This window comes from Myotis nattereri (assembly GCF_964212035.1).
Source record: "Myotis nattereri genome assembly, chromosome: 6".
In the NCBI taxonomy this organism is placed as follows: Eukaryota; Metazoa; Chordata; class Mammalia; order Chiroptera; family Vespertilionidae; genus Myotis; species Myotis nattereri.
In genome coordinates, this window is record NC_138081.1 from 2,237,549 (window position 1) to 2,262,524 (window position 24,976).

General features: G+C 54.0%; 2 protein-coding genes across 4 annotated transcripts; one reads left to right on the forward strand and one right to left on the reverse strand.

Annotated features, from left to right (window-relative positions):
* The first annotated feature begins 7,951 nt into the window (after positions 1-7,951).
* MOG (myelin oligodendrocyte glycoprotein) lies at positions 7,952-20,891 on the forward strand. Of its 3 annotated transcripts, none has more exons than XR_013996159.1 (8): positions 7,952-8,210; positions 9,233-9,580; positions 17,522-17,635; positions 18,927-18,947; positions 19,264-19,284; positions 19,470-19,981; positions 20,206-20,226; positions 20,583-20,751. XR_013996159.1 is itself a non-coding variant. In XM_081094272.1 (8 exons), the coding sequence occupies exons 1-8, from the start codon at positions 7,991-7,993 to the stop codon at positions 20,594-20,596; spliced, it is 876 nt and encodes a 291-aa protein (XP_080950398.1). In that variant the 5' UTR covers positions 7,952-7,990; the 3' UTR covers positions 20,597-20,891. The 3 variants fall into 3 exon arrangements, 2 of the variants coding, with proteins under 2 accessions (XP_080950398.1, XP_080950397.1); XM_081094272.1 differs by having other exon boundaries at positions 19,865-19,981; positions 20,583-20,891; XM_081094271.1 differs by having other exon boundaries at positions 19,865-19,981; positions 20,206-20,885.
* Positions 20,780-24,632, reverse strand: ZFP57 (ZFP57 zinc finger protein). The gene is made up of 4 exons (XM_081094268.1): positions 24,237-24,632; positions 23,708-23,834; positions 23,252-23,356; positions 20,780-22,751 (listed from the first exon to the last, which is right to left on the reverse strand). The coding sequence occupies exons 1-4, from the start codon at positions 24,342-24,344 to the stop codon at positions 21,694-21,696; spliced, it is 1,398 nt and encodes a 465-aa protein (XP_080950394.1). The 5' UTR covers positions 24,345-24,632; the 3' UTR covers positions 20,780-21,693.
* Between the last annotated feature and the right edge of the window lie 344 nt (positions 24,633-24,976).

The window sequence follows — 24,976 nt, forward strand, 5'->3', positions numbered from 1 at the left end:
CAGGGGTGGGGGAGAGCGGGGAAAGATGGGGAAGGAGACTGTATTCCTGCATCGTCCTAGTGAGTGGGGAGCCACATCCAGCCTGAGCTGCTTCCAAAGCCAGCGGGCAGCCCTGATGGAGGAAGACTTCTTGTGTTGAGCTGACCTTGGCCTCTGAGGCTGCACTAACTGCACTCCCCACCATCAGCATTTCGTCCAAATCTGAGTAGCTCATTCCTGTTTCGAGAAGAAGAGAAAAAGAAAAACACCTAAGTGCCCGATTCACAACAAGCTGAGTGCGTTTGTTTAATATAAAAACCAGCTGTGCCACTACAATCGAAGGCAGCTGGAGCCCTACATGCTGACACAGACCATTTGATGCACACCCAGGGGCGGGGGCAGGGCAGAGGCCAGCGGGTTAGGCCAGAGCCTTTCAGTGGGCTGCTGGGTGGGCTGGATCTGCTGCTCAGCGGGGAGCCTTCTTTGATGGTGACAGAGCAGGTGAGGACAGGCCTGGGGACCCCACAGGCCGCCCCAGCGCCTGCTTGGAGCGCACCAACATGTAGAGCACGTTCTTGTCTTCATGCAGCAGCGGGAGGGGCAGGGTCTGGGGCTCTGCGTGGGCAGCCATCACAAGGAACGCAGTGGTGCCTCTGAGGGTTTTGGCGGCCTCTTTGGCTCCTTTCCGAAGCTGCTTGTGGTCACACGCCTGCCGAAGGAGGCTGATCTTTTCGATGAGGGGGGCATTGCGAGAGGGAGGCCTTCAGATTTACATCGGCCTCAGTCCAGGCTGTGGTCCCAGGGCCTCGCTTCTCCTCAAGACCCTGAGTGCTTTTCTTTTCTTTTTTTAAATTTAATTTTGTTTTATTTCTTAAAGTATTACAAAGAGTATTACACATGTCTCCTTTCCCCCTCCCCTTGACATTCCCCCGCCTTCCCACACCCCCGGGTGTCTTGTGTCCATTAGTTATTTTCATATGCATGCATACAAGTCCTTCGGTTGATCTCCTACCCCCGCCCCAACCCTCCCCAGGCTTCCCACTGTAGTTTGACAGTCTTCTCAATGCTGCTCTGCCTCTGTATCCATTTTTGTTCATCAGTCTATAATGGTCCTTATTATCCATAAATGAGTGAGATCATGTGGTATTTTTCTCGGCTTCCCAGGGGCTGTCTCAGCCTCACTGGGGCCATCTCAACCCCACAGGGGCCGTCTCAACCCCACTGGGGCCGTCTCAACCTCACCGGGGCCGTCTCAACCTCACCGGGGCCGTCTCAACCTCCCCGGGGCCGTCTCAGGCTCACAGGGGCCATCTCAGCAACACGAAGTTTGGCATTCTGTCTTTTGTTGGGCGGCTCCTTGCTGGACAAAATCTACAGGCGTTCTTGGTGGCTGAGTATCTGGTATGCTTGCTTGGATTTCATTTTCTACTCAGTGCACAGACTGCCTGTCTGCCGTCTCCCAGCATCCCATGTGAGACTGGATCTGGTGGACCTGCTTGTGCATTTGCTGGTACAGCGGTTCCATGTCGCCGGCCCAGTCGTGTCTGGCTCTGGCTTCCTCCGAACCTGATTCTGCTTCTTGAGTGTGTCCCTTATGCATGCGAGGAGTTGAAATCTGCAGTTTGTTGGGTTGGACTGCAAAAGCGCAGGTGGTTCCTTTTGTGCCACTGCACAGCTTGGGTGGGGATGTAAATTGAGTAGGGCGGGGCCTCCAGGAATCACCAGGGCGGAGCAAGGGGCAATGGCGTCTCCGTGACTCCTCCCCTCTCGGCTACGAGTGCCAGCGAGCAGCTGCAGGAGACAGCCACCCTCGCTCTCTGGCCTGTTGCAAGGCCGTTCCGCCTCCCCGTAGGGGTCTGGGACCTCAGAATCCCGCCCCAAAGAAGCTCAGTGCATTCGAGAGTTTGTAGCCCCTTCCGATTGAAAAAAACCGCGTACCCAGTTGCAGCCCGCCTGGTGCGTGACTCCGTACCTCCGTTCTTGGCGCCTCTGCACATCCTACTCAGTCTCAATGCTCTTCTTTCTTTCCTTCCAGTTGTAGAGCTTCCACTGGGACAGCTTTCCCCTGGTTCTGAATGATAGCTATTTGTCTTATAGTTGGTAGTCTCAATGTTGTTGTGGGAGGCAGTACGCACAGGTCTGTACCTTACGCCACCATCTTGGTTCCCTGAGCGCTTTTCTTTATGAAAGATGAAAATATCGGTAAATTTTAGGATAGTAACAAGGAAGGTACAAAAATGACAGGAAAACTTCACCCTCTGGCAGGCGTCATTGGCTGCTGTGTTCCTCGGTGTCTGCACTGTCACTGACATGAGGACAGCGGCCTGAAGAGCTGCCTGGCTCTCCTGGCTTGGCCCACGAGTGCACAGCCCAGCCCATTGATGCCACATTGGCCACGTGGATATAAACTAGAACGTCTTTCAGTCAGTCACTGCGTCTTCATGGGATATGCAGACACATTTAAACACACAGCTGCTGTGAAAACAGGGCCACAAGGTGGAAAAGATAATGTCCAATTCCTCGTGAATGTGTCGCTAGAGGGAGTCCCAGGAGACAGCCCTGCGTGGAGGAGATGACAGCATCTCTGAGTGGCCACTGCACAGGCAGCCTCCACGCACTCCCTCAGGAGACTCTCGCCCAATGCGCCGGCCCCTCCCTTCAGAGAGGAGCTGCAGCCCAGCGCCCCAGCGGAGCGAGCGCCTCCTTACAAGTGCCAGCCCTGGGGCTAGAAAGCCTGGCTCCCTAGAGCCTGTCTTTGCACAAAGTGCCAAACTGTGTGTAGGGCAATCTATCAGAACTTGTTAAAACCACAGGCGCGCATGCTCTTTGTGACCCTTCCTCCCGAGTAGAGGCGGGGTGAGCTTTGCAGGCTCACCAGGCGGGCGCACCAGGCAGGTGCACAGGGCCCACGCTTAGAAGGAGACAGGTATTGGGGTCCTCAATCACCTTTGTCACAGCCTTGAAATTCTTAGTAACGTTATTTTCCCATGAGTGCTTTGTAAGTGAAGTCCAGTGGCATAGTAGCACAGGTGCGGGGCCTGGAGCCAGGGTGGGAGTGGTCTTGCCTCACACCTCTGAGGCCCCCTGGACTGGCTCCAGGCTGCCCCCCCCCCACTGCCCGCCCTTTACAAAGGAAGCAATGCCACCTTCTCTGCTGGTGCCTCTCAGCAGGGACGTGGGCCCCGTGGGGACGGGAGCAGTCAGGCATGCGCACTTGTCTTGCCCTGTGGACAAGTGTTCACCCCTAAGTATGGCTGTGCCTACAGAAGTGCAACGTGAATAGCAACAGCAAAGTCGCCATGACACGCCGCGAGTGGCGCTGCTGCGGGGAGGAGGGCTGTTTCCGGGGTTGGCGCAGCGTTTCGTTTTGTGCTGGGTCCTCGGATTAGGCAGCCACCAGGAGCCCAATGCTCACTGCCAAGTTCCACGTGAGGCAGAAGGTGGGAAAGGGTGTCCTGACACCCCCCACCCCCCTTGTGCTCTCGGTGCACGGACGGCTGAGACTGGAATTACCTTCATCAAGGCAGGGGCTTGGTCTGTCTTGCTGCAGGTTTTATAATCAAGGCCTAATGTAGAGCTTGATACATGGCATCTGCTGTTAAGTATTTATTAATATGAATTAATTGAATACATTTGTATTTCAACCTAATAAATTGATTCCTAAAAATTTAAACAACCTAGCCCTGACCGGTTTGGCTCAGTGGATAGAGCATTGGCCTGCGGAACGAAGGGTCCCGGGTTCGATTCCAGTCAGGAGCATGTACCTTGGTTGCGGGCATATCCCCAGTGGGGGGTGTGCAGGAGGCAGCTGATCGATGTTCCTCTCTCATCGATGTTTTTAACTCTCTACCCATCTCCCTTCCTCACTGTAAAAAATCAATAAAATATATTTAAAAAAACACACAGAAGAGAAACCAAGATGGCAGCATAGGTAAAACTGGAAATTGCTGCCTTGCACAACAACTTCAAAAATACAACTAAAAGACAAAACAGACATCATCCAGAACCACAGGAAGGCTGGCTGAGTGGACATTCTACAACTAGAAGGAAAGAGAAATGCACACTGAGACTCGGGAGGTGCGGTGCGGAAGTAAAGTGCAGAGGTACAGAGGCGCACGTGGAAAGGGCTGGCAACTGAGGACATGGCTGTCTTTTTCAATTGGGAGGGAGTCTCAAGCTCCCAACTGCTCTGATCTCCAGTTCCAGGCGAGTCTCTAGGGACCCAGACTCATACGGGGAGAAACTGGACTGTCTGGCATCAGTCAAAACTTGAGGGTGGCTTTCTCTCAGAGGTGCTTGCAGTGATTACCGGGACACTGAGACCCGGGGCCTCTTAGGGTAGGACTGAGGAACAGCCATAGCTGCTAGCTCTGCCCTGTTGATCCCCTGAGACCCTGCCCAACCCAAGCTGTGAGCAGAGGCTTTTGGATATGAAAAGCCTGGCCCTTTGCAATCTGAAAATTACCTAACAAAATGTAGCTGGGTCAGAGAGACCCAGAACTTCCAAAAGAAGGCCCAATGCCTCACATCAGCTTGCATTGCTTCACAGCTGGGCCTCATCTGGGCACCTCCAAATCCCAAACAAAGAAGAGGAATCTGCAGATATCTCCGTAGCTCCTGCTGGGTAGCCTCAGGCAGAGGCTAAATTAGCACCTCCTTAGAGATCCAAGAGCCAGTGTACCCAGTGGTGAGAGTGGGACCATCCAGATTACAACTCCTCACATCAATAAGGGACACACACAGGAGGCAGACTCAGTGAGCACCAAAGCCCCACTGAAGCAAGTCTTGCCCCAGAAGGGTGTCTCCAGCACAGAAGTTCTCCCACTGCAGACACAGCTGATTCTCATAGCCGATTGGCCTGGAGGTCAATTCCTCCCAGTGATACCTACAACAATCAAGGATTAACTGCAACAAGACTGTGCACAAAGCCCACAAAGGGGTGCACTGAGAGTGTCCACCTCAGGTAATTGGGGAGGCTGAGCCACTGGGCCCTATAGGACACCTAGCACACACAGCCACTCTATCAACACAGGGAAGCATAAAAAATGCGGAGACAAAGAAACAGGTCACAAATGACAGAAATGGAGGAAAGCAAAGTACTGGATATAGAGTTCAAAACCACACTGATAAGGTTTGTCAAGAATTTTCTAGAAACCGTTGATAAATTTAGTAACTCCCTCAATAAGTCTAGTCAGACCGCTGATAAGTTTAGTAAGACTCTCAAGAAATCTAGTGAGACCCTTGAGGTTATGAACAAGGACCAACTAGAAATTAAGCATACACTGACTGAAATAAAGAATATTATACAGAGTTCCAACAGCAGACTAGAGGATCGCAAGAATCAAGTCAAAGATTTGAAATACAAAGAAGCAAAAATCACCAAACCAGAAAAAAACAAAAGAAAAAAGAATCCAAAAATATGAAGACAGTTTAAGGAGCCTCTGGGACAACTTCAAGCGTACCAACATCCGAATTATGGGGGTGCCAGAAGAAGAGAGATAGCAAGATATCGAAAACCTATTTGAGGAAATAATGACAGAAAACTTCCCCTACCTGGTGAAAGAAATAGACTTACAAGTCCAGGAAGCGCAGAGAACCCCAAACAAAAGGAATCCAAAGAGGACCACACCAAGACACATCATCATTAAAATGCCAAGTGCAAAAGACAAAGAGAGAATCTTAAAAGCAGCAAGAGAAAAACAGTCAGTTACCTACAAGGGAGTACCCATACGATTGTCAGCTGATTTCTCAACAGAAACTTTGCAGGCCAGAAGGGAGTGGCAAGAAATATTCAAAGTGATGAATACTAAGAACCTACAACCAAGATTACTTTATCCAGCAAAGCTATCATTCAGAATTGAAGGTCAGATAAAGAGCTTCACAGATAAGAAAAAGCTAAAGGAGTTCATCACCACTAAACCAGTATTATATGAAATGCTGAAAGGATCCTTTAAGAAGAGGAAGAAGAAGAAAAAGGTAAAGATACAAATTATGAACAACAAATACACATCTATCAGCAAGTGAATCTAAATATCAAGTGAATAAATAATCTGATGAACAGAATAAACTGGTGAATATAATAGAATCAGGGACATAGAAAGGGAGTAGACTGACTATTCTCGGGGGCGGGGGGGAAGGGGTTTGGGGGATGCGGGAAGAGACTAGACAAAAATCGTACACCTATGGATGAGGACAGGGAGGGGAGGGGTAAGGGCAGAGGGTGGGGTGGGAACCAGGTGGGTGGGAGCTATGGGAGGAAAAAAGAGGAACAACTGTAATAATCTGAACAATAAAGATTTAATTAAAAACACACACACACAAAAAAAAAACCTCTAAAAGAATTTAAACCACCTAAATATCTTGAAAAACTAGTTAAATAAGTATGATACATTCATGCAATAAAAGATTGTGTAGCTGTATAAAATATGTTCTCGAGACACTGATACGTGAAGATATCCAACATGCATGTTGTTACCATGTTTTTACAGAAAAGGAGGGGTGGGGGCAGTCCCAGTTCTCACCCCAGGACGGCCTCCTGTCGCCCCTCCAGTGCACACACGTGCAGGGTTCAGAGGAAACCGAAATTGCTCCACATGGCTGGGAGGGAAATGTTTCAAAGTATATTATTCTATACCTTCAGATTTTGAAACAAGCAAATGTGCAAAGAAATAAAAAAGGACCAATTGTTAAGAGTACAACGGAGCTCTCTCATTTGTGTGTGATATATTTCACATAGCCTCGGGAGCACTTATACACCACTGATGCCAGGCAGCCACCTGCGCAAGCGACCGTTCACTGCATGCTCGCAGCTTCACCAGGGGCACATGTTAACTCGTGTGCACAGCCCTGTGGTCGCAGGGTGCCACCGATATGCTGACACTCATCCTGGCTGGTCTCAGGGGGTAAGGGAAACACTCCCATCCCACATCTCTTTCCCTGTGACACTGAGGACTCAGAGAGGGAGCCAGGCTGTGGGACACGTGAGGGGGCCAGGCTGTGGGACGTGTCTGTTCTGGCTTTGGCTATGCTGACACCTACTAACCTTGCTAACCTCCCATGCTTGCCTCTCTGAGCACAGGTGGCTATCAACTCCTGACGTTCAACTTGCATGGGATCAGAAAGAGGCACCTCAAGTGGTATGTGGATTGTTTTGACCTAAAGGCAACCAAGATCCTGTGGTCTCGTGAAACTTCTGTCCTCATTAACTGCCTAGAAGATTTTAAATTAGGGGCCATGTCTATGCTAACAGATTATCAAAGATAACCCTTTCACCTTCCTATAGGGCAGGGCAAGCTGCTAGTTACTGACCCCTGCCACACCCCTGGACGCCCCGGCCTCCCTAGCCCTAGCCCGAGCTTGGAATGTCAGCAGCATCTCGTTTTACCTTTCTGTCCTGAGCCCCTCCAGCCTGGGGCCCTCTGGCTCTCATGTGTCGGGGTTCCCGTGCACACATATGTAATTAAGTTGGCCATGTTCTCTTGCTGTCTTTTCATGTCTATGTGACCATCGGGCCAGTGGGAAGAACCGTGGGGCAGAGGAAGTCCCCTCCCTGCAAGGCCACCGCTGTCCCGACCTTCCTGACCGTCCTTCGGGGGCAGGAAGCTAACTAAGCGGAGGGGCTGCTCCACGTGGGACAGGGGGCCTGGACCTGGGTTTGCAGAGGAGGGAAGGACGTTAGCCGGGAGGAGGACGGCGGCAGTTAGTCACGAGGCATCAGAACGAGGGAACGAAGGCTCAAGGTTCCTTCCTTTTTAAAAGGCCAACAATGATCCCGCCCCCTTGGCTAATACTGGGAGGACAGGGGGTAGGAGAGACATGGTAAGGCGCTCCCTGAGGTCCAGGGAGTGAGCGGTCCGACCCCAGCTGGTCAGATCCTAGGAGCCCCTTCAAAGGCTGGGTCACTGGGAGGGAGGCTGGTGCCAGGCAGCCTCCTCTCTGTAGCTCAGGGGGTGGGCAGGCCAACCCTGTCATCGCCTGGGTCTGTGGCCCTTTGTGTGAGTGCCTGGCAAGGATGACGTGGGGCACAGCTGCAGGAGGAGGGGAGGCGGAGCGCTGCCCTCCTTCTGTCCCAGGCGTCTTCAGCGGTGGGACAGGCCAGGGCCTCTGCTGGGCCGTCCCTGCTGGGGCTCTGTGTCCCGGGAGAGTGAAGATGGCAAGTTTCTGGAGCTCCTCTCTGTCCAGCCGCCTCCCCTTCTTCCTGCTGCTCCTCCAGTCACCTTCTAGCCACGCAGGTAAGGCTGATCTTGATCCCTGCCGGAGAGAAAGGCTGGTTTCCGAGGCTAGCCGCCTTTCACTCATCCTCAAGTTACTACGCAGTAACTGTTATCTTTCTGAAACACAGATGTCCGACATTGGTCCCCTCCTCAGAAAACATCTGTGCTTTCCTACAGTTTTCGGAATAGAGCCCCGCCTCCTTGCCATGAACTTCACCCTGACTCTCGTGGCCTCACGCTTACCAGCTGCTTAGCTTTGGTTTCTCACCCAACAAATAGGGACCTGATAGTAACAGCCTCTTGGAGTGGCTGTCAGGGTCCGTGCGTGAGACGAGGTCCATGACAGCTTCGTAGTCCCGATCCCAAAACACCGCCGTCAGTCAGTGCGGGTGGGAGTAGCATCGCGGGGTCAGTGCGGGTGGGAGTAGCATCGTATCAGGTTTGAGCGCTCCGCCACGGCCAGGAGCTGGTGAGTTTCTGTCGAGGTGCCCTGTGCTCACGTCCTGGGGAGAAAGAAAAGAAACAGGAGGCCCCACTCCTTGTCCTCCCGGGAACCTTGCCGTGAACAGGGCTCCCACCTCCCAGCGGCTCCGATTCCAACGGGGAGACGCGCTTCCTGTGGGAACAGGCCAGGCGCCCGCCCCCCTGCCCCCCGCCCCCCACACCCGTTGGGATCCGAGGAGACTGGAAGCAGCACCTGCGGTGCCAGGTCTGTGGGGGCTGCGGGCAGCGGCAGCAGCGGGGAGGGCGGGCAGGGCCTCCCGCGGGGAGCCTGGCCCAGTCCGAGCGGGAGGCCCACGGAGAGCTGGAGTGCGGTGCTGACGGCGGGGCTGAGGATCGGGACACAGCCGCCCTGAGGCCGCAGGCTGGGCCCGCCCGCCGGGCCTCGCCAGCTCCGCAGCCAGGGCCGCTCACTCCCAGGATGTCCAAGAAGAAGGGAGCGCGTGCCTGTTTCAGACGCCACTCAAACGCCCGTCAAACCCCCTGTGAGCGCCGGTCCTGCCGGGCTCACCGCCCTGACGCGCTGGTGTCCCGCACAGGACCGTTCCGAGTGGAGGGCCCGGGGCGCCCCGTGCGCGCCCTGGTGGGGCACCCCGTGGAGCTGCCGTGCCGCCTGGTTCCCGCGAGGAACGCCAGCGCCATGGAGGTGGGCTGGTACCGGCCCCCGTTCTCCCGGGTGGTGCACCTCTACCGCGGCGGCCAGGACCAGGCGGAGGAGCAGGCGCCCGAGTACCGCGGCCGCACCGAGCTGCTGCGGGGCGCCGTGGCCGAGGGCAAGGTGGCGCTGCGCATCCACCGCGTGCGCTTCTCCGACGAGGGCGGCTTCACCTGCTTCTTCCGAGACCACGGGCAGCAGGAGGAGGCGGCGCTGGAGCTGAAGGTGGAAGGTGGGTGCCCCCGCCACGCACCTGCCTGGCGGGCCCTCCGGCTTTTCCTTCCTTCCTTCTTTCTTTTCTTTCTTTCTTTCTTTCTTTCTTTCTTTCTTTCTTTCTTTCTTTCTTTTAAATTAAATCTTTATTGTTCAGATTATTACAGTTGTTCCTCTTTTTCCCCCCATAGCTCCCCTTTACCCGGTTCCCACCCCACCCTCCGCCCTCACTCCCCATCCACTGTCCTCATCCATAGGTGCACGATTTTTGTCCAGTCTCTTCCTGCATCTCCCACACCCCTTTCCCCGCTCTGAAAATAGTCCAATCCCTTTTTATGCCCCTGATTCTATTATATTCATCAGTTTATTCTGTTCATCAGATTATTTCTTCACTTGATATTTAGATTCACTTATTGATAGATGGTGTATTTGTTGTTCATAATTTGTATCTTTACCTTTTTCTTCTTCATCCTCTTCCTAAAGGATACCTTTCAGCATTTCATATAATACTGGTTTGGTGGTGATGAACTCCTTTAGCTTATTCTTATCCGTGAAGCTCTTTATCTGACCTTCAATTCTGAATGATAGCTTTGCTGGATAAAGTAATCTTGGTTGTAGGTTCTTAGTATTCATCACTTTGAATATTTCTTGCCACTCCCTTCTGGCCTGCAAAGTTTCTGTTGAGAAATCAGCTGACAATCGTATGGGTACTCCCTTGTAGGTAACTGACTGTTTTTCTCTTGCTGCTTTTAAGATTCTCTCTTTGTCTTTTGCACTTGGCATTTTAATGATGATGTGTCTTGGTGTGGTACTCTTTGGATTCCTTTTGTTTGGGGTTCTCTGCGCTTCCTGGACTTGTAAGTCTATTTCTTTCACCAGGTAGGGGAAGTTTTCTGTCATTATTTCTTCAAATAGGTTTTCGATATCTTGCTCTCTCTCTTCTTCTGGCACCCCCATAATTCGGATGTTGGTACGCTTGAAGTTGTCCCAGAGGCTGCTTACACTATCTTCACATTTTTGGATTCTTTTTTCTTTTTGTTTTTCCGGTTTGGTGATTTTTGCTTCTTTGTATTTCAAATCTTTGACTTGATTCTTGTGATCCTCTAGTCTGCTGTTGGAACTCTGTATAATATTCTTTATTTCAGTCAGTGTATGCTTAATTTCTAGTTGGTCCTTGTTCATAACCTCAAGGGTCTCACTAGATTTCTTGAGAGTCTTACTAAACTTATCAGCGGTCTGACTAGACTTATTGAGGGAGTTACTAAATTTATCAACGGTTTCTAGAAAATTCTTGACAAACCTTATCAGTGTGGTTTTGAACTCTATATCCAGTACTTTGCTTTCCTCCATTTCTGTCATTTGTGACCTGTTTCTTTGTCTCCGCATTTTTTATGCTTCCCTGTGTTGATAGAGTGGCTGTGTGTGCTAGGTGTCCTATAGGGCCCAGTGGCTCAGCCTCCCCAATTACCTGAGGTGGACACTCTCAGTGCACCCCTTTGTGGGCTTTGTGCACAGTCTTGTTGCAGTTAATCCTTGATTGTTGTAGGTATCACGGGGAGGAATTGACCTCCAGGCCAATCGGCTGTGAGAATCAGCTGTGTCTGCAGTGGGAGAACTTCTGTGCTGGAGACACCCTTCTGGGGCAAGACTTGCTTCAGTGGGGCTTTGGTGCTCACTGAGTCTGCCTCCTGTGTGTGTCCCTTATTGATGTGAGGAGTTGTAATCTGGATGGTCCCACTCTGACCACTGGGTACACTGGCTCTTGGATCTCTAAGGAGGTGCTAATTTAGCCTCTGCCTGAGGCTACCCAGTAGGAGCTACGGAGATATCTGCAGATTCCTCTTCTTTGTTTGGGATTTGGAGGTGCCCAGATGAGGCCCAGATGTGAAGCAATGCAAGCTGATGTGGGGCCTTGGGCCTCCTTTTGGATGTTCTGGATCTCTCTGACCCAGCTGCAGTTTGTTAAGTAATTTTCAGATTGCAAAGGGCCAGTCCTTTCATATGCAAAAGCTTCTGCTCACAGCTTGGGTGGGGCAGGGTCTCAGGGAATCAACAGGGCGAAGCAAGCAGCTATGGCTGTTCCTCAGACCTGCCCTAAGAGGCCCCACGTCTCAGTGTCCCGGTAATCACTGCAAGCACCTCTGAGAGAAAGTCGCCCTGGAATTCTGACTGATGCCAGACAGTGCAGTTTCTCCCCGTATGAGTCTGGGTCCCCAGAGACTCACCCGGAACTGGAGTCAGGGCCATCGGGAACCTGTGACTCCCTCCCGATTGAAAAAGACAACCACATCCTCAGTTGCCAGCCCTTTCCACGTGCGCCTCTGTACCTCTGCACTTTACTTCCGCGCCTCCTCTGAGTCTCGGTATGCTTTTCTCTTTCCTTCTAGTTGTAAAATTTCCACTCAGCCAGCCTTCCTGTGGTTCTGGATGATGTCCATTTTGTCTTTAGTTGTATTTTTGAAGTGGTTGTGTGAGGCAGCAATTTCCAGTGTTTACCTATTCCGCCATCTTGGTTTCTCCTCTGGCTTTTCTTTCTTTTTAAAATATATTTGCACTGATGTCAGAGAGGAAGGGAGAGGGAGAGAGAGAGAAACATCCGTGATGAGAGAATCGTGGATCGGCTGCCTCCTGCGTGCCCTCACTGGCCGAACTGTCTTGTGCCCTGACCGGAATCCAACCCTGACCCTTGGTCCAGGCTCAGCCGTTGAGCCCGGGACCTGTGGCTTTCTTCATCCTCGGGCCAGAGATGAGCACCTTCAACCCCACTTCGCCCTCCCGGGCGTCGCTTCCACAGGTGCATCTGGTCCTCAGGGCAGCCAGCCCACAGCATGCAAGTGCCTGGCTCAGCGGTGCTCCTCCTCCGGGAGCACCTGCGGCCAGTGAAGGGCTGTTTGGGCGATGGCAGATGGCTTGGAGGCATTCCACAAGTACTGCTGAGTGATGAAAGCAAGCTACACTTGCCTGGCCGGGTGCACAGTGGTTAGAGCGTTGGCCTGCAGACCAGAGGCTCTCCGGTTCCACCCCAGGTCAAGGGCATGTACCTCCCTGCAGGTTCCTAGCCTAGGCAGGGGCACATGTGGGCGGCAACCAATTCATGAGTCTCTCTCATACAATGTTTCTCTCTCTCTCCCCTTCCTTCCTCCCTCCCACTCTCTCTAGAAATCAATGGAGAAAATACCCTCAGGTGAGGGTTTTTTTAAAAAAAGCAAGCTACACAATGACACAATGTAGAGAACAAAAACTAAACCTTATGTTTGTGAATATATTATGTATATCTCAGAAAAATATGAAAAGGGATCTGTAAGAAAGTTAGTGTGGTTCACTTTGGGGGCGCAGAGAGGAGAATGGGGTGTGACCCACCACAGAGCATGAAAGAAAAGATCATAATTACCCATGTGACCTTCCTGTAAAAGCACATGTACGTGTACATTTGTGTACGTAATGTAACATGTACATTTGTGTACATATAAAGAACAGATATGTAAGAAACAAAAATCAAAATAGAAAAAAAGAGATCAATGGAAGCAATAAAATCTGAAATAATCAATTTCTGATTAGTTTGTGCTACTAGAACAGCAGTTCTCAACCTGTGGGTCGCGACCCCTTTGGGGGTTAAATGACCCTTTTACAGGGGTCGCCTAAGACCATCGGAAAACACATATATAATTACATATTGTTTTTGTGATTAATCACTATGCTTTAATTATGTTCAATTTGTAACAATGAAATTGGGGGTCACCACAACATGAGGAACTGGGAAGGTTGAGAACCACTATACTAGGAGATAATATGAATAATCTGAAAGTTAATCAAAGTGTGCAAGGGGACTTTTTTCCTTCTTTTTTTTTTTTAAATATATTTTATTGATTATTTTACAGAGAAGAAGGGAGAGGGAAGGGAGAGGGATAGAGAGTCAGAAACATCGATCAGCTGCCTCCTGCACACTCCCCACTGGGGATGTGCCTGCAACCAAGGTACATGCCCTTGACCGGAATCGAACCTGGGACCCTTCAGATCGCAGGCCGACGCTCTATCCACTGAGCCAAACAGGTTAGGGCTTTTTTCCTTCTTGTTGTTGCTTTGGGATTATCTTCTGTTTGTTTGTTATAAACAAGGGGATCATTCCTAAAAGAGTCAAATTGATCAAATCCTATTACAATGAAAAGTTGATGTGTTTGTGGTGTTTTATTAGGTGAGAAACGTTATTGAAAAATATATTCCAGCCCTGGCCGGTTTGGCTCAGTGGATAGAGCATCAACCTGCGGACTGAGGGGTCCTGGGTTTGATTCCAGTCAAGGGCACATGGCCAGGTTGCAGGCTCGATCCCCAGGGGGAGCGTGCAGGAGGCAGCTGATCAATGATTCTCTCGCATCATTGATGTTTCTATCTTTCTCTCCCCTCTTCCTTCCTCCTGAAATCAATAAAAATGTTAAAATATATATTTCAACATAGTTGAAGTGAGTAAACCGACAAAACAAATGTCTGAATATGTCACCTAGAGTGTTTACTTCCCTACTCCCTTCTCCAGAATTTCATTTTCAGTATGTTTTATGTGATGAATGACAAGTCATTCTTTTTTTTTTTTTTAAAGCCCAGGATGGTTAGATGTGGGCAAGATGAAGTGGATGAAAGGGAAGCTTTGAAAATTATTTTTTTTTAATTGATTGATCTTTAGAGAGAGAGAGGAAGGGAGAGAGAAACATTGATTTGTTGTTCTACTTATTTCTGCATTTATTGGTTGCTTCTTGTATGTTTCCTGACTAAGGATCAAATCTGCAACCTTAGAGTAGCTGGACAATGTTCTAACCACTGAGCTGCTGGCCAGGGAGAAAATTAATTGCTATTTAATCGAAGCACAAAAATGTTGTGAGGGTGGGAGCCTCCTTTCTCCCCTCCTCCTCCCCACCTGTGGTGAAACACCAGCCAACCCGCCAGACAATAGCCCACTGCAGGCCGGGACCAGGGATGGCATTGTGTGCGGGATAACAAAGCGCTATTCTAGGGGCGGCTGCAGGAGGTGGAAATAGCTGTGTGTCACAGGATGGTCTTCAGACAGCATTTGTTGTACAAAAAAAAGTAACCTCAAAATGAAAACTGCCAGGGAAGGAAGCTTCCCTCTGGATTGGTTTCCACATTCCAACCTCTTCCTCCTGCCGAGTCTGCACAGCTGAGCCAGCGCCCGCCTAGTCCAGGAGCCAGGAAGCTGGGCGAGGTTAGGGCTCCAGGCAGTGCTATGCCAGTGCAGGTCTCAGATGCCCTCGCCTCCTCCACAGTTTGTTGTCTCTCTGACCTTATTCTTTCCTTGTCATTGCTGTGATTTTAGTAATAGTTGTCTCTCATCCTTTCTTTAAACTCATCATTATGAAACCTTAAAATGTATGCAGAGGTAGAGAGGATAACGGTAATGAGCCTCCAATGACCCATCACTACCTGCAATAGTTATGACCAAAGGCAAATTGCTTCACCTGACCCCTCGTTACCCCCTTCCGACTGAGTGGCCGAGGCAAGTCCTAGGGTGCAGTATCATTTCATTCACATCCTTAAGGATGTGTCATTCAAGTGTAAGAACGCTTGAGGAGGTGGCGGAGGTAGAAGAGAGTAAAGGCGGGACAAACGGTTCTGGGAGGAGCCCTGACCCGGTGGCTCAGCTGGTTGGAGCGTCGTCCAGATGTGCCAAGGCCAAGGGCTTGGTCCCCGGTCAGAGCACATACAAGAAGCAATCAGTGACGCATGGACAAGTGCAACAGCAAACCAGGACTTCTCTCCTCCCTTCCTTTCTCTCTAAAATCGATCAATACATTTTAACATGGTGATGGAAGGAGACTTGACTTTGGATGGTGAAGCCACAATGCAGTATACACATGATGTATTAGAGAGCTGTACACCTGAAAACCTATATTTTATTGACCAATGTCTCCCCAATAAATTCAATGATCACATTTTTAAAAATTAACAAAAATTCCTTAAAGTCATCAATGTCCAGTCTGTGTTCAGATTTTCCTGGTCGCTTTGTAAGTGTATTGTACAGCTGGTTTGTGTGACTTGAACCCAAACAAGGTCCACACATGGGGTCTGTGCTGTAGTGTTTCCCTCGATCCAGATCTTGCCGATTTCGTCCCTTGCTGTGTAGCAGGGTGCTCCGTCCCCTGCACTTCCTGTTGGCTGATGGGTTAGATGCGCAGTCGCCTTGTCAGGCACACTCCTGGGAGCGCCGTCCCTGCTGCTTCCATCAGAAGGTCCATAGGCCTCCTGTTCTCTCTCTTGGTTACAAAGAAAACGCTGAACTGTGAGCTTGACAACCATGCTCTGTCGGTACTCAGATAAGAACTTCAAAGTAGACTTTGCTGTATTTTCTTCTACGGTTGTATTTATACCTACGAATCCCTCCTGACCCATTTATTTATTTTTTAGATGAACTTCTTTATTATTGATTTGAGAGAGAGGAAGAGAAAGAGAAACATCGATTTGTTGCTCCACTGCGTCATGCATTCATTGATTGTTTCTTGTATATGCCCTGACCGGATCTCGAACCCGCAACCTTGGTGTATGTGGATGGGCTAGTGGGCCAGGGCCCTCCTGACCAGTTTAGTGTTGCTTGTTGTGACTTAATTCCTAACGAGAATGGCAGTGTCTTTATCCAGCCCTCTAAGGCAGAGAGCAAGGTACGGGCTGGCGGAAGCATGGCACATGGAGCCTGGACAGGCGGCGGGTGGGCACTGCCCAGCAGACTCTAGAATGGGAAAGCGGTGGAACCGGAGCGCTGAGTCCCTCCCTCACTCCGCTCCCCTCCACACGCTCAGGCACAAGTCCTGTGGGTCCTCCTGTCTCCAAACTCCAGAAAAGGGATTCCTAAGCGGTGTGCGCATGGAGCCCTCCGGCAGCCTGGGCAGGTGATGGCCCTTCTCGGAGGACGACGTAAATGCATAAAATAAAACACATCAGCCTGAGACAGTGAACAACATAACAAGATATGGGATGGCCCTGATAATGAGTGTAATTTCAAACCAATGAGGGACATAAGTGATACTTTGAGATTTCTGCAACAGCTCCATATGACGTGAAGGTATTTGTGGTTTTTATTGATGACAAAGTCACAGGTTCTGCGCGTATTGCTTACAAACCTAATAGAAAGAAAAACTACATTTGGTTTCAGTGTCACTGAAAATACATACGTATCCTTTTCCCTATGTGAGTTCACAGCCCTTTGAACTTCTCCACCTCCATCATGGCCCAGTGCCAGCTCCTGTCCTTTTCATTGTCCCCGCTACCATGACCTCTGAACTGCCCACCCGACTCTCCTCTGCTCTATGGTCTCAGCTCAGGCCTGTCCCTGAGAGGTGGGCCCTCCGCCACCCTGGCGGCCTCAGCATCCCTTAGCTGGTTCTCAAAACTCCCCAAGATTTGCCCAACCTGCAGCCTTGAGTGCTGCTGTTCCAAGCTCTAGCCTCTCCTTCCAGACTAAGCTCAGGCGTCAGTTCTGTGCTGCCTTCTCTGAGCCTGTTATGTTCATTGCCTCACTCACCTCACTGTGGAGCGGGCAGCCTGGTGCGGGGTGCCAGCTGGCTGGCCTGTGCTCCCTGCAGATCCTCCCTCTGGGTGGGCCTGTGCTCCCTGCAGATCCTCCCTCTGGGTGGGCCTGTGCTCCCTGCAGATCCTCCCACTGAGTGGGCCTGTGCTCCCTGCAGATCCTCCCTCTGGGTGGGCCTGTGCTCCCTGCAGATCCTCCCTCTGGGTGGGCCTGTGCTCCCTGCAGATCCTCCCTCTGGGTGGGCCTGTGCTCCCTGCAGATCCTCCCTCTGGGTGGGCCTGTGCTCCCTGCAGATCCTCCCTCTGGGTGGGCCTGTGCTCCCTGCAGATCCTCCCACTGAGTGGGCCTGTGCTCTCTTCCAGATCCCTTCCACTGGGTGGGCCTGTGCTCCCTGCAGATCCTCCCACTGAGTGGGCCTGTGCTCTCTTCCAGATCCCTTCCACTGGGTGGGGCCCGGCGCGCTGGCCGGCCTGGCGGTGCTGCCCCTGCTCCTGCTGCAGCTGGTGGCCGGCCTGCTCTTCCTGGGCCTGCAGCGCAGGCTGAGAGGTAGGCCCCTTGGCACAGTGCCTTCCCAGCATGAGCCATGAGCCGGCTCCCAGCGCTTCCTTCCAATGCTCCTGGGTTCAGAACCCCGCGCCAGGCTCACGCAGCAGAGCGCTTGTCAGGCCGCAGACCCTTGCACCCTGAGGTGGGCTTGCAGATGAGGCAGCCGAGGCAGGAGCGGGTCCACGTGCCTGGAAGCCTGTGCGGGGAGCTCAACCCGAGCCGTGCTGGGCCCCGGCCCAGGGAGCATTCACACGCAGGGAATGAGCTTGGGTCGCGCAAGGCTGGGCTCTTAAGGGGAATACAAACACACGCAGTAGGTATTCAAAAACCCCGTCCTCCATCTCCATTCAACGCCAAGGACTGGGTTTTGCCGGAAATGGAGCTCCGCTTTGGCGCCCACACTGTCCATCCCTGCCCCCCGCCCCCGCCCCTCCCCCCACGTTCTCAGAGGCAAAGCCGCAGGACCTGCTTCTTCCACGCCCGCTCCCAAGAGGATGGCAGCGAGAAGGGCTTTGCGGGGAGTGGGTGTTGGTGGCATAAAAAATGGGGGCTTTTTCTCTCCTTGAATTCATCCCCCATTAGCAAGGCCTTAAGTCCACAGGCTGAGCAGAAAGAGCCTGACGGCTCCGCGGGCCTGCGTCCCGCTCGCTGACCCTCCGGGCTCAGGGCCCCACCTGTCAGGCAGCGCCAACGCCCTCCCTCAGGTGTAAGGAGGGACTCAGGGGTAACGTTGTGTGAAGTGCCTGGTGCGCCGCAGCTGCTCCGCCCAGCGTTCAGTCCCTCCCTTCCTGGCAGAGGGGACCGGCTTTACACTCCGCAGTGGCCCCAGCGGCGGGGAGGCCTGTGAGCCGACAAGAGGCCTGCTCTTCCTGGGGGAGCAGGGGACGGCGATCAGATCTTGTTGGCCTGGGGCTTTGCAGTCCACCGAGGTTCCCCACATTCTTTATCCCAGTTTTTTAATTGTTTTATTGCTTAAAGTATTACACAGAGTATTCTATATATCTCCTTTTTTTTCTCCCCTTGACCCTCCCCTAGCCGCCCATGCGCCCCAGTGTCTGGTGTCCATTGGTTATGCTCGTATCCGTGCATACAAGTCCTTCGGTTGATCTCTTACCCCCCTCCCACCCCCCAACCCTCCCCAGCCTTCCCGCTGTAGTTTGACAGTTTTTAATCCGGACAATAGCCAAGTAAAGAGCCCGGCTCTCCGCTCCAAGCCCAGCGGCTCTTCCCACCAAAGCAGGCTGGTGTGCGCCAGCCCAGGGACTGATTGTGTCGCCTTTTTCCATTTTAGGAAAACTTCGAGCAGAGATAGGTGAGTTTCAGTTACCTTCCCTCCTCCTCCCCACCCTTCTGGTTTTGGCCTCACCAAAATGGTCGCTCTCAGAACATCTTGGCCAATCCCTGAGTTCCCTTTAAAACTCCCAAAGCAGCCCAAACTGACAGAACATTCATTTCTCCTGCTGCTGTGAGCCAGGATAGGCACCAACCCACAGCTTCCCTCCCTCCGTCTGTCTGTCGGGTGTCCCTGTCAGGTAGAAAGAACTTTAGGTGATTTAAAAAACACAGGCCCAGAGGAGGCAGTGTGGCCTCGCAGGCCTTCTAAGTGCCTCTCCCTCTGTTCTTTTCAGAGAGCCTTCACAGGACCTTTGGTAAGTGCTGGGGTACAGGCCCTGGGTCAGCTATGTCCCTCGGGCCCGGGCACCTGGCCAGGGCAGGACCCTGGCTCCTATGGGTTTCCTCTTGCCTTTTCTTTGAATAAGCACCTGCACCCAGGACGGGTGAGATGGCTGCGAGTGCGGGCACTTGCGCTGAGGCACTGCTGCTCGCTCCGCAGGGCTCACACCACATGCTCGTCATCCTCTTCTCAGGAAGCAGAGGGGGGCAAACGGGACCTTTGCACAAATACTCGCTGTCTCGCGGGGAAGTGCCACCCATGCATGGAGAACCAAGGACACGTGTCACCAGCTGAACCCACGCGGTGGCGTGTTCCTGAGTACAGGAGTACAACTACATGACTAACCCCGGGGGGCTTCTTGGAGGAAGAGTGAAGATACCATGCCCCACTAAAATGCTGTTCAGGTCTAATTATGTCATTTCAAAATGTTGATAAAAATAAGTAGTATTTTGAGACTTCTGCAACATGTTAAGAAACCCCATACAATATGAGGGGGGGGGTGCGTGGGCATGGGGAGCCCCATTAACCCTGTTTGTTCTTGGTGGACAATTCAGATCCTCACTTTCTGAGGGTGCCCTGCTGGAAGGTGACCCTGTTTGTCATTGTGCCGGTGCTCGGACCCCTGGCCGCCTTGGTCATCTGCTACAACTGGCTGCACCGAAGACTAGCAGGTGCAGGGGTGGGGTGCAAACAGGGCCACGGAGCAGGGGGCGGAAAGATGAACCAGGGCTCCAGATGCTGGGGTCTCCCTCTCTGTCCCCAGGGCCAGCCGGGCTCCTCAGGGAATCCGTGGGTCCCATAGTGGAAAGGGGGTGCGTCCCTGCAGAGCTGCACAGGGAGGCGCGGGCGGGAGCTGGTCACCTCCCACCACTCACCTACTTCTCTTTGTTTTCAGGGCAATTTCTTGAAGAACTAAGTAAGTTCTTTCCTCCTCCTTATAAGCTGAAAACAAAAAACAGGAAAGCAGCAAAAGAGTGGGGCCATGGGGCATGGAAAGGCCAGAGGAAAGGGGGGCTGGGCTGCACGGGTGAGGGCACTCTGTGAGGTAGCAGCCGTCTTGCCAGCTGGACAGGTGGCAGGGAAGGAAGTGGGGGCACCACCTCGTAGGCACAGACCCCACTCCTTCCCCTTCCGAGGGCAGCTGCCTGCCTCAGCCCAAGGCCCTCAGAGACAGGCCCAGGCGGGCGGCCCAGAGGGCCTTTCCTCTCCCGGGTTAGATGGTTTCATGGAAGAAACGACGGACAGATTTTTCAAGTTGTTTTCTTCTCCTAGGAAACCCCTTCTGAGTGAAGGTGCGCGCTGGCAGAAGTGGAGGAGAGCCTGGCTGGGCCAAGGGTTGGTCCTGGGGTGTTGCATCCATCAAGGCCTCTTGGCTGTGGGCACCTTCCAACTTGCACTTCCAGGAACGCTCTAAACTCCAAATAGGATTGATTTCTTTTTTTGTTTGTTTGTTCATTTTTTTTAAGGAAAGGAGAAACGTCGTTTGTTGTTCCACCTTATCTACACACCCATTTGTTTCTCTTGTCATCTACTTTTTCCCAGCTCTGTCTTTCCTGTTTTTGTACCTACGTCTTTCTTTTTAAAAAAATATATATATATTTTATTGATTTCAGAGAGGAAGGGAGAGGGAGAGATGGAAACATCAATGATGAGAGAGAATCATTGATTGGCTCCCTCCTGCACAACCTCTACTGGGGATGGAGCCCACAACCTGGGCATGTGCCCTTGACCGGAATTGAATCCGGGACCCTTCAGTCTGCAGGCCGACGCTCTATCCACTGAGCCAAACCAGCCAGGGCTGTACCTACATCTTTCCACCTCCTGCCTCCCACCCGGAAGTCCGCAGGCACTGGGTCTCAGAGGGCACCTGTGCTGCACCAGCGCCCCGCGGCCTCTGACCCTCCCCCAGCCCCCAGCATGCCGACCTGCAATGACCTGTCCCAACGGCTGAGTGGAGGGTGGAAGGGAAGGAACATGAGTCCAAAACAGCAAAGAGCAGAGGGCGCTGCAGAGTGAGGACACAGGGAGAGCCAGCGCCTGGCAGGAGCTCCGCCCAGCGGGGGTCCTGAGGATCAGGGGACAAAGGTGCGGATGGCCGCCCTGCTTTGAGGCCCCCCTGTACTTCCTCGGCCAGCAGAGGGTCCCTCAGGCTCCCCTCCCATCCCTTTCCTCCCATGTCCATGCCTATCAGAGTGGACCCCGTTTCGCTCAACAATTCCTGCTTTATGGTGCGAGACACAAAGAAACAGCTGGTGCGAATAACGCCAAGTTCCCAGGCCACGCCCTGTGCCTCTTCCTCCCGCCCCAGCCTCCGCCCCAGTCCGTCCCAGGAAACCCGAACAGACGGACAGACGAAGAGACGACGTCTGGATCGGAAAGGCCTTTACTCTTGTTCCAGGCCCTCGCCGCCCCGTCTGCTGCTTTTCCTCCGCGCCCCTCCTCCCTTCCTCCCGGGCCACCTCCTGGGGGCCAGGCTCCTCGGAGACCCGCTGCCTTCCCTGCCACAGGGCGGGCGCGGCGAGAGGCCCAGCCACTGGCCCAGGGCCGCCCGGCACAGCCCCTCGCCTTGGTAGCTGCCCCAGTGCCCCACGAGGGCCTCCCGCTCCCCAAAGCAGAGGTCGCAGACGGGGCAGCGGTAGACCTGCTCCCAGCGGGCGCGCTGGTGCCGGCGCAGCGCCGAGGGCGAGCCGAAGGCCTGGCCGCAGCAGAAGCAGCGGCGCGACTGCTCCGCGCGGTGGGCCTCCTGGTGCCTGGAGAGCGAAGCCTTGGCCCCGAGGGTCAGGGGGCAGCGCGGGCAGGGGAAGCCCCTGCGCCCCGGAGGCTTCGGCCGGGCAGCCTGGGGCCGGGTGCTCGGGCCGTGGGGGCCCGGCGCTGGGGCTGTGGCCACGGGGGCCTGAGCTCTCACCACGAGCACCGGGGTCCTGCCTGCGGGCGGCCGCGGCCCGGCGGCGGCGGGGTCCTCGGCTCTCCGCGTGGCTCTCCGCGTGGCTCGTTGGACCCCGGCCGCTGGCACGGGGCTCCCCGCCGCCGGCCCCGGGGCCAGGTGTGTCCGCTGGTGGCGCTTGAGCTCAGACCGGTCCCGGAAGCACTTGCCACAGCAGGGGCAGGAGTGGGGCCGGTAGCCCAGGTGCACGCGGCGGTGGCGGCTCAGGCCCGAGGCGTCGCAGTAGGTCTTGTCGCAGAGGGAGCAGCGGAAGGGCCTCTCCCCGAGGTGGGTGCGCCGGTGGCAGCTGAGGGCCTTGGGGCTCCGGAAGGACTTCCCGCACTGGCCGCAGCTGTGCGTCCCCTTCAGATTGTGGATGAACTGGTGGTAACGGAGGTTGGAGCGCTGACTGAAGCACCTGCCGCAGACGGGGCAGGGGAAGGGGGGCCCAGCCGCGGGTGCGGGTGCCGGGAGCACTGGAGGCCCGCCCAGGGGCTGCTCCTCGCCTCCTGCCAGGACTGAGGAAGAACAACACAGCAAGACTCACCCTGAGAGCCCGGCCCCCTCCCCCCGCTTCCCGCCTCGCTCTGCACCCTCCACCCTCAGCAGCACCCAGGGTTTTTCTAATTAACAGCAAGTAAAACCTGAACTGGAATCTTTCAACAATATCAGATTAAAATATTAACTGATAACATCTTTTGAAACCTAATTCCTCTCTTTTTCCTACTGTCATGCCGGCTGGGACACGAGGGAGAGGGGTGCTGCTGAAAATGAAGCTCAGATAGGAGTGCCAGCCGGGCACTGGGCGCCGGGCCTGGCCGCCGGGCCTGGCCGCAGCCTCTCTCACGTCCTCTCACCTCCCAGGAACCAGTCTCCCCCACCCCCTGGGCGTCAAGCCCATCCCTTCCTTTCTTTCCTCCTGCAAGGACTTCAGCAAAGGAGTGCCCCTGACCAGCAGTCCCTCAGCCCCTGGCAGCTCACAGCCAACTTCCCGAAGCCAAGGCCCCCGAGGGCGCACCTGCAGGGCGGCCTGCCCCCCGCGGCGGGAGGAGGGCTGCTCTCCACCGCTTCACTTCTTGTTCCAGCTCCGCGACCAGATCCGGATTCGTCAGAGCGGTTCTAGCTGCAGAGTGGGGAGGAAGAGGAGCTGAGGTCCCGGTGCGGCCCCTGCACCCAAAGGGAACAACAGGCTGCTTTTGTGTCCTTGGTTTAAGAACTAGAATCTGGGAAACACAGCTGCAGGGGGAGACACTCAAAAGACCAGCCCCTACGCGCGGGCCTCGCCCAGTGGCCTGGGAAGCTGGCAGGAGGAGGGGACTCCGCTCGCCCCGGGAGCTGTCAGCACGCCACTTTGCGCAGGCTCAGTCCTCTCCTCTCCCTGAGCTTGTGACCCAGATCTCACACCCGAGAACCAAGGGCCAGTCGACCTGCCCAGGGAAGCCAAATGCCCAGGGCCGCGGGACCCGCCTCTTACCCACAGACACCAGGGTTTTGAAGGTCTCGGACATGACGTCCTGGTAGAGGGCCCTCTGACGGGCGTCCAGACACGCCCACTCCTCCGGGGTGAAGTGCACGGCCACGTCCTCCAAGGTGACTGGCTTCTGGAAGAGAGGGGCTCAGGGAGTCTGGACCCAGAGCAGACCCTGGCCTCGTCCAGAAAGCAAAGGGAAAACTAAAACCACAGAAGCAGGGGAAACAGAAAACTCAGGCACAGAGCCAGCAACAGGTACGTACAGACAAGAAAGGAAGGTTGGAAAGGAGGAAGAGAAATATAGGAGCGAACGGAGGGTTTACACAGAAAAGAACCAGAGGGAAGCAAGCAGAAAGGCTGCGGCTCTGCCGGCCCTGGAAGCACTCGTGAGGGCTCGGTGCTGCCGGCGAAGGCCCTCAGCTCCTCCTGGGTGCGGCTCAGCTTGAAGCAGCCTGAGGTCCCATCTGACCTGCAGACGGGAATGGGCGAAAGCTGCCGGGCCCGGGACGCCTGCCCCAGCTGGTCTCCTCACCTCCGCCCAGGCCTGCCACCAGCATTCCCTCTTCACCGCTGTCCGTGGGGCCTCCTGGTCGGGCTTGGGCGTGGGGCCGGGGCCGGGGAACAGCTTCTGTACTTCCATGGTACCACTTCCTAGCTTTATCCACTCCCGGACTTGCCCTCGGGGCTACCTGCCGCCCTGAGGTAGCAGAGCCCGAGGGAGCGGCCTGCCAGGCCCTGGTCGGCTTGTCCTGTGACAGACCATCGGCTCAAGGGCCTTCCTTCGGATCCCACAGCCTCGGCTTCAGAGCTCAGGGACCTGGCCCCCTGGGGGCGGCTGCCACTGTCCAGGAATGCCAGGCTGGGGCTGGGAAGGCGCCTGCCCGTTTCCCCTGTGTCTCACCACCGGCTCGTGCCCACCTCTGGGAGCCTGAGGTCAGAGAGAAACAAACACATCAGCCAGAGGGGAGTGAGAAGCAACAGAGAGAAACAAACATATGAGCGAGGGGGGGCTGGGGGGAGTGAGTAGCAACAGCTTCCTTATTGGACCACAGGTTACCCACTCCTGCTCTGCGCCCGGGACCTGCAGCGCGGTCCTGCAGGTGACAGCTAACTCACAATTTTAACCCAAAGGCAGAGGTGCTAGTCACTCAAGGACATTCCAGGTCCAAGCCGAGACTGTGGCTCCGACGGTGGGATGCCCGGTCCCAGAGCTCTCAGAGCAGCACAGCCTGCCGAGGGAGCCAGAATGGCCGCGGCAGCACCCGCACCATT

Bases quoted from the DNA above. Each gene is read 5' to 3' on its own strand.
- MOG (XM_081094271.1), top strand. From the start codon at position 7,991: ATGACGTGGGGCACAGCTGCAGGAGGAGGGGAGGCGGAGCGCTGCCCT. The intron at 17,636-18,926 runs GTAGGCCCCTTG...TTTCCATTTTAG, and splicing joins CCTGCAGCGCAGGCTGAGAG to GAAAACTTCGAGCAGAGATA. The intron at 19,982-20,205 runs GTGCAGGGGTGG...CTTTGTTTTCAG, and splicing joins GCTGCACCGAAGACTAGCAG to GGCAATTTCTTGAAGAACTA.
- ZFP57 (XM_081094268.1), bottom strand. From the start codon at position 24,344: ATGGAAGTACAGAAGCTGTTCCCCGGCCCCGGCCCCACGCCCAAGCCC. The intron at 23,357-23,707 runs GTAAGAGGCGGG...CCCACTCTGCAG, and splicing joins CAAAACCCTGGTGTCTGTGG to CTAGAACCGCTCTGACGAAT. The intron at 22,752-23,251 runs GTGCGCCCTCGG...GTTCTTCCTCAG, and splicing joins GGGGGCAGGCCGCCCTGCAG to TCCTGGCAGGAGGCGAGGAG.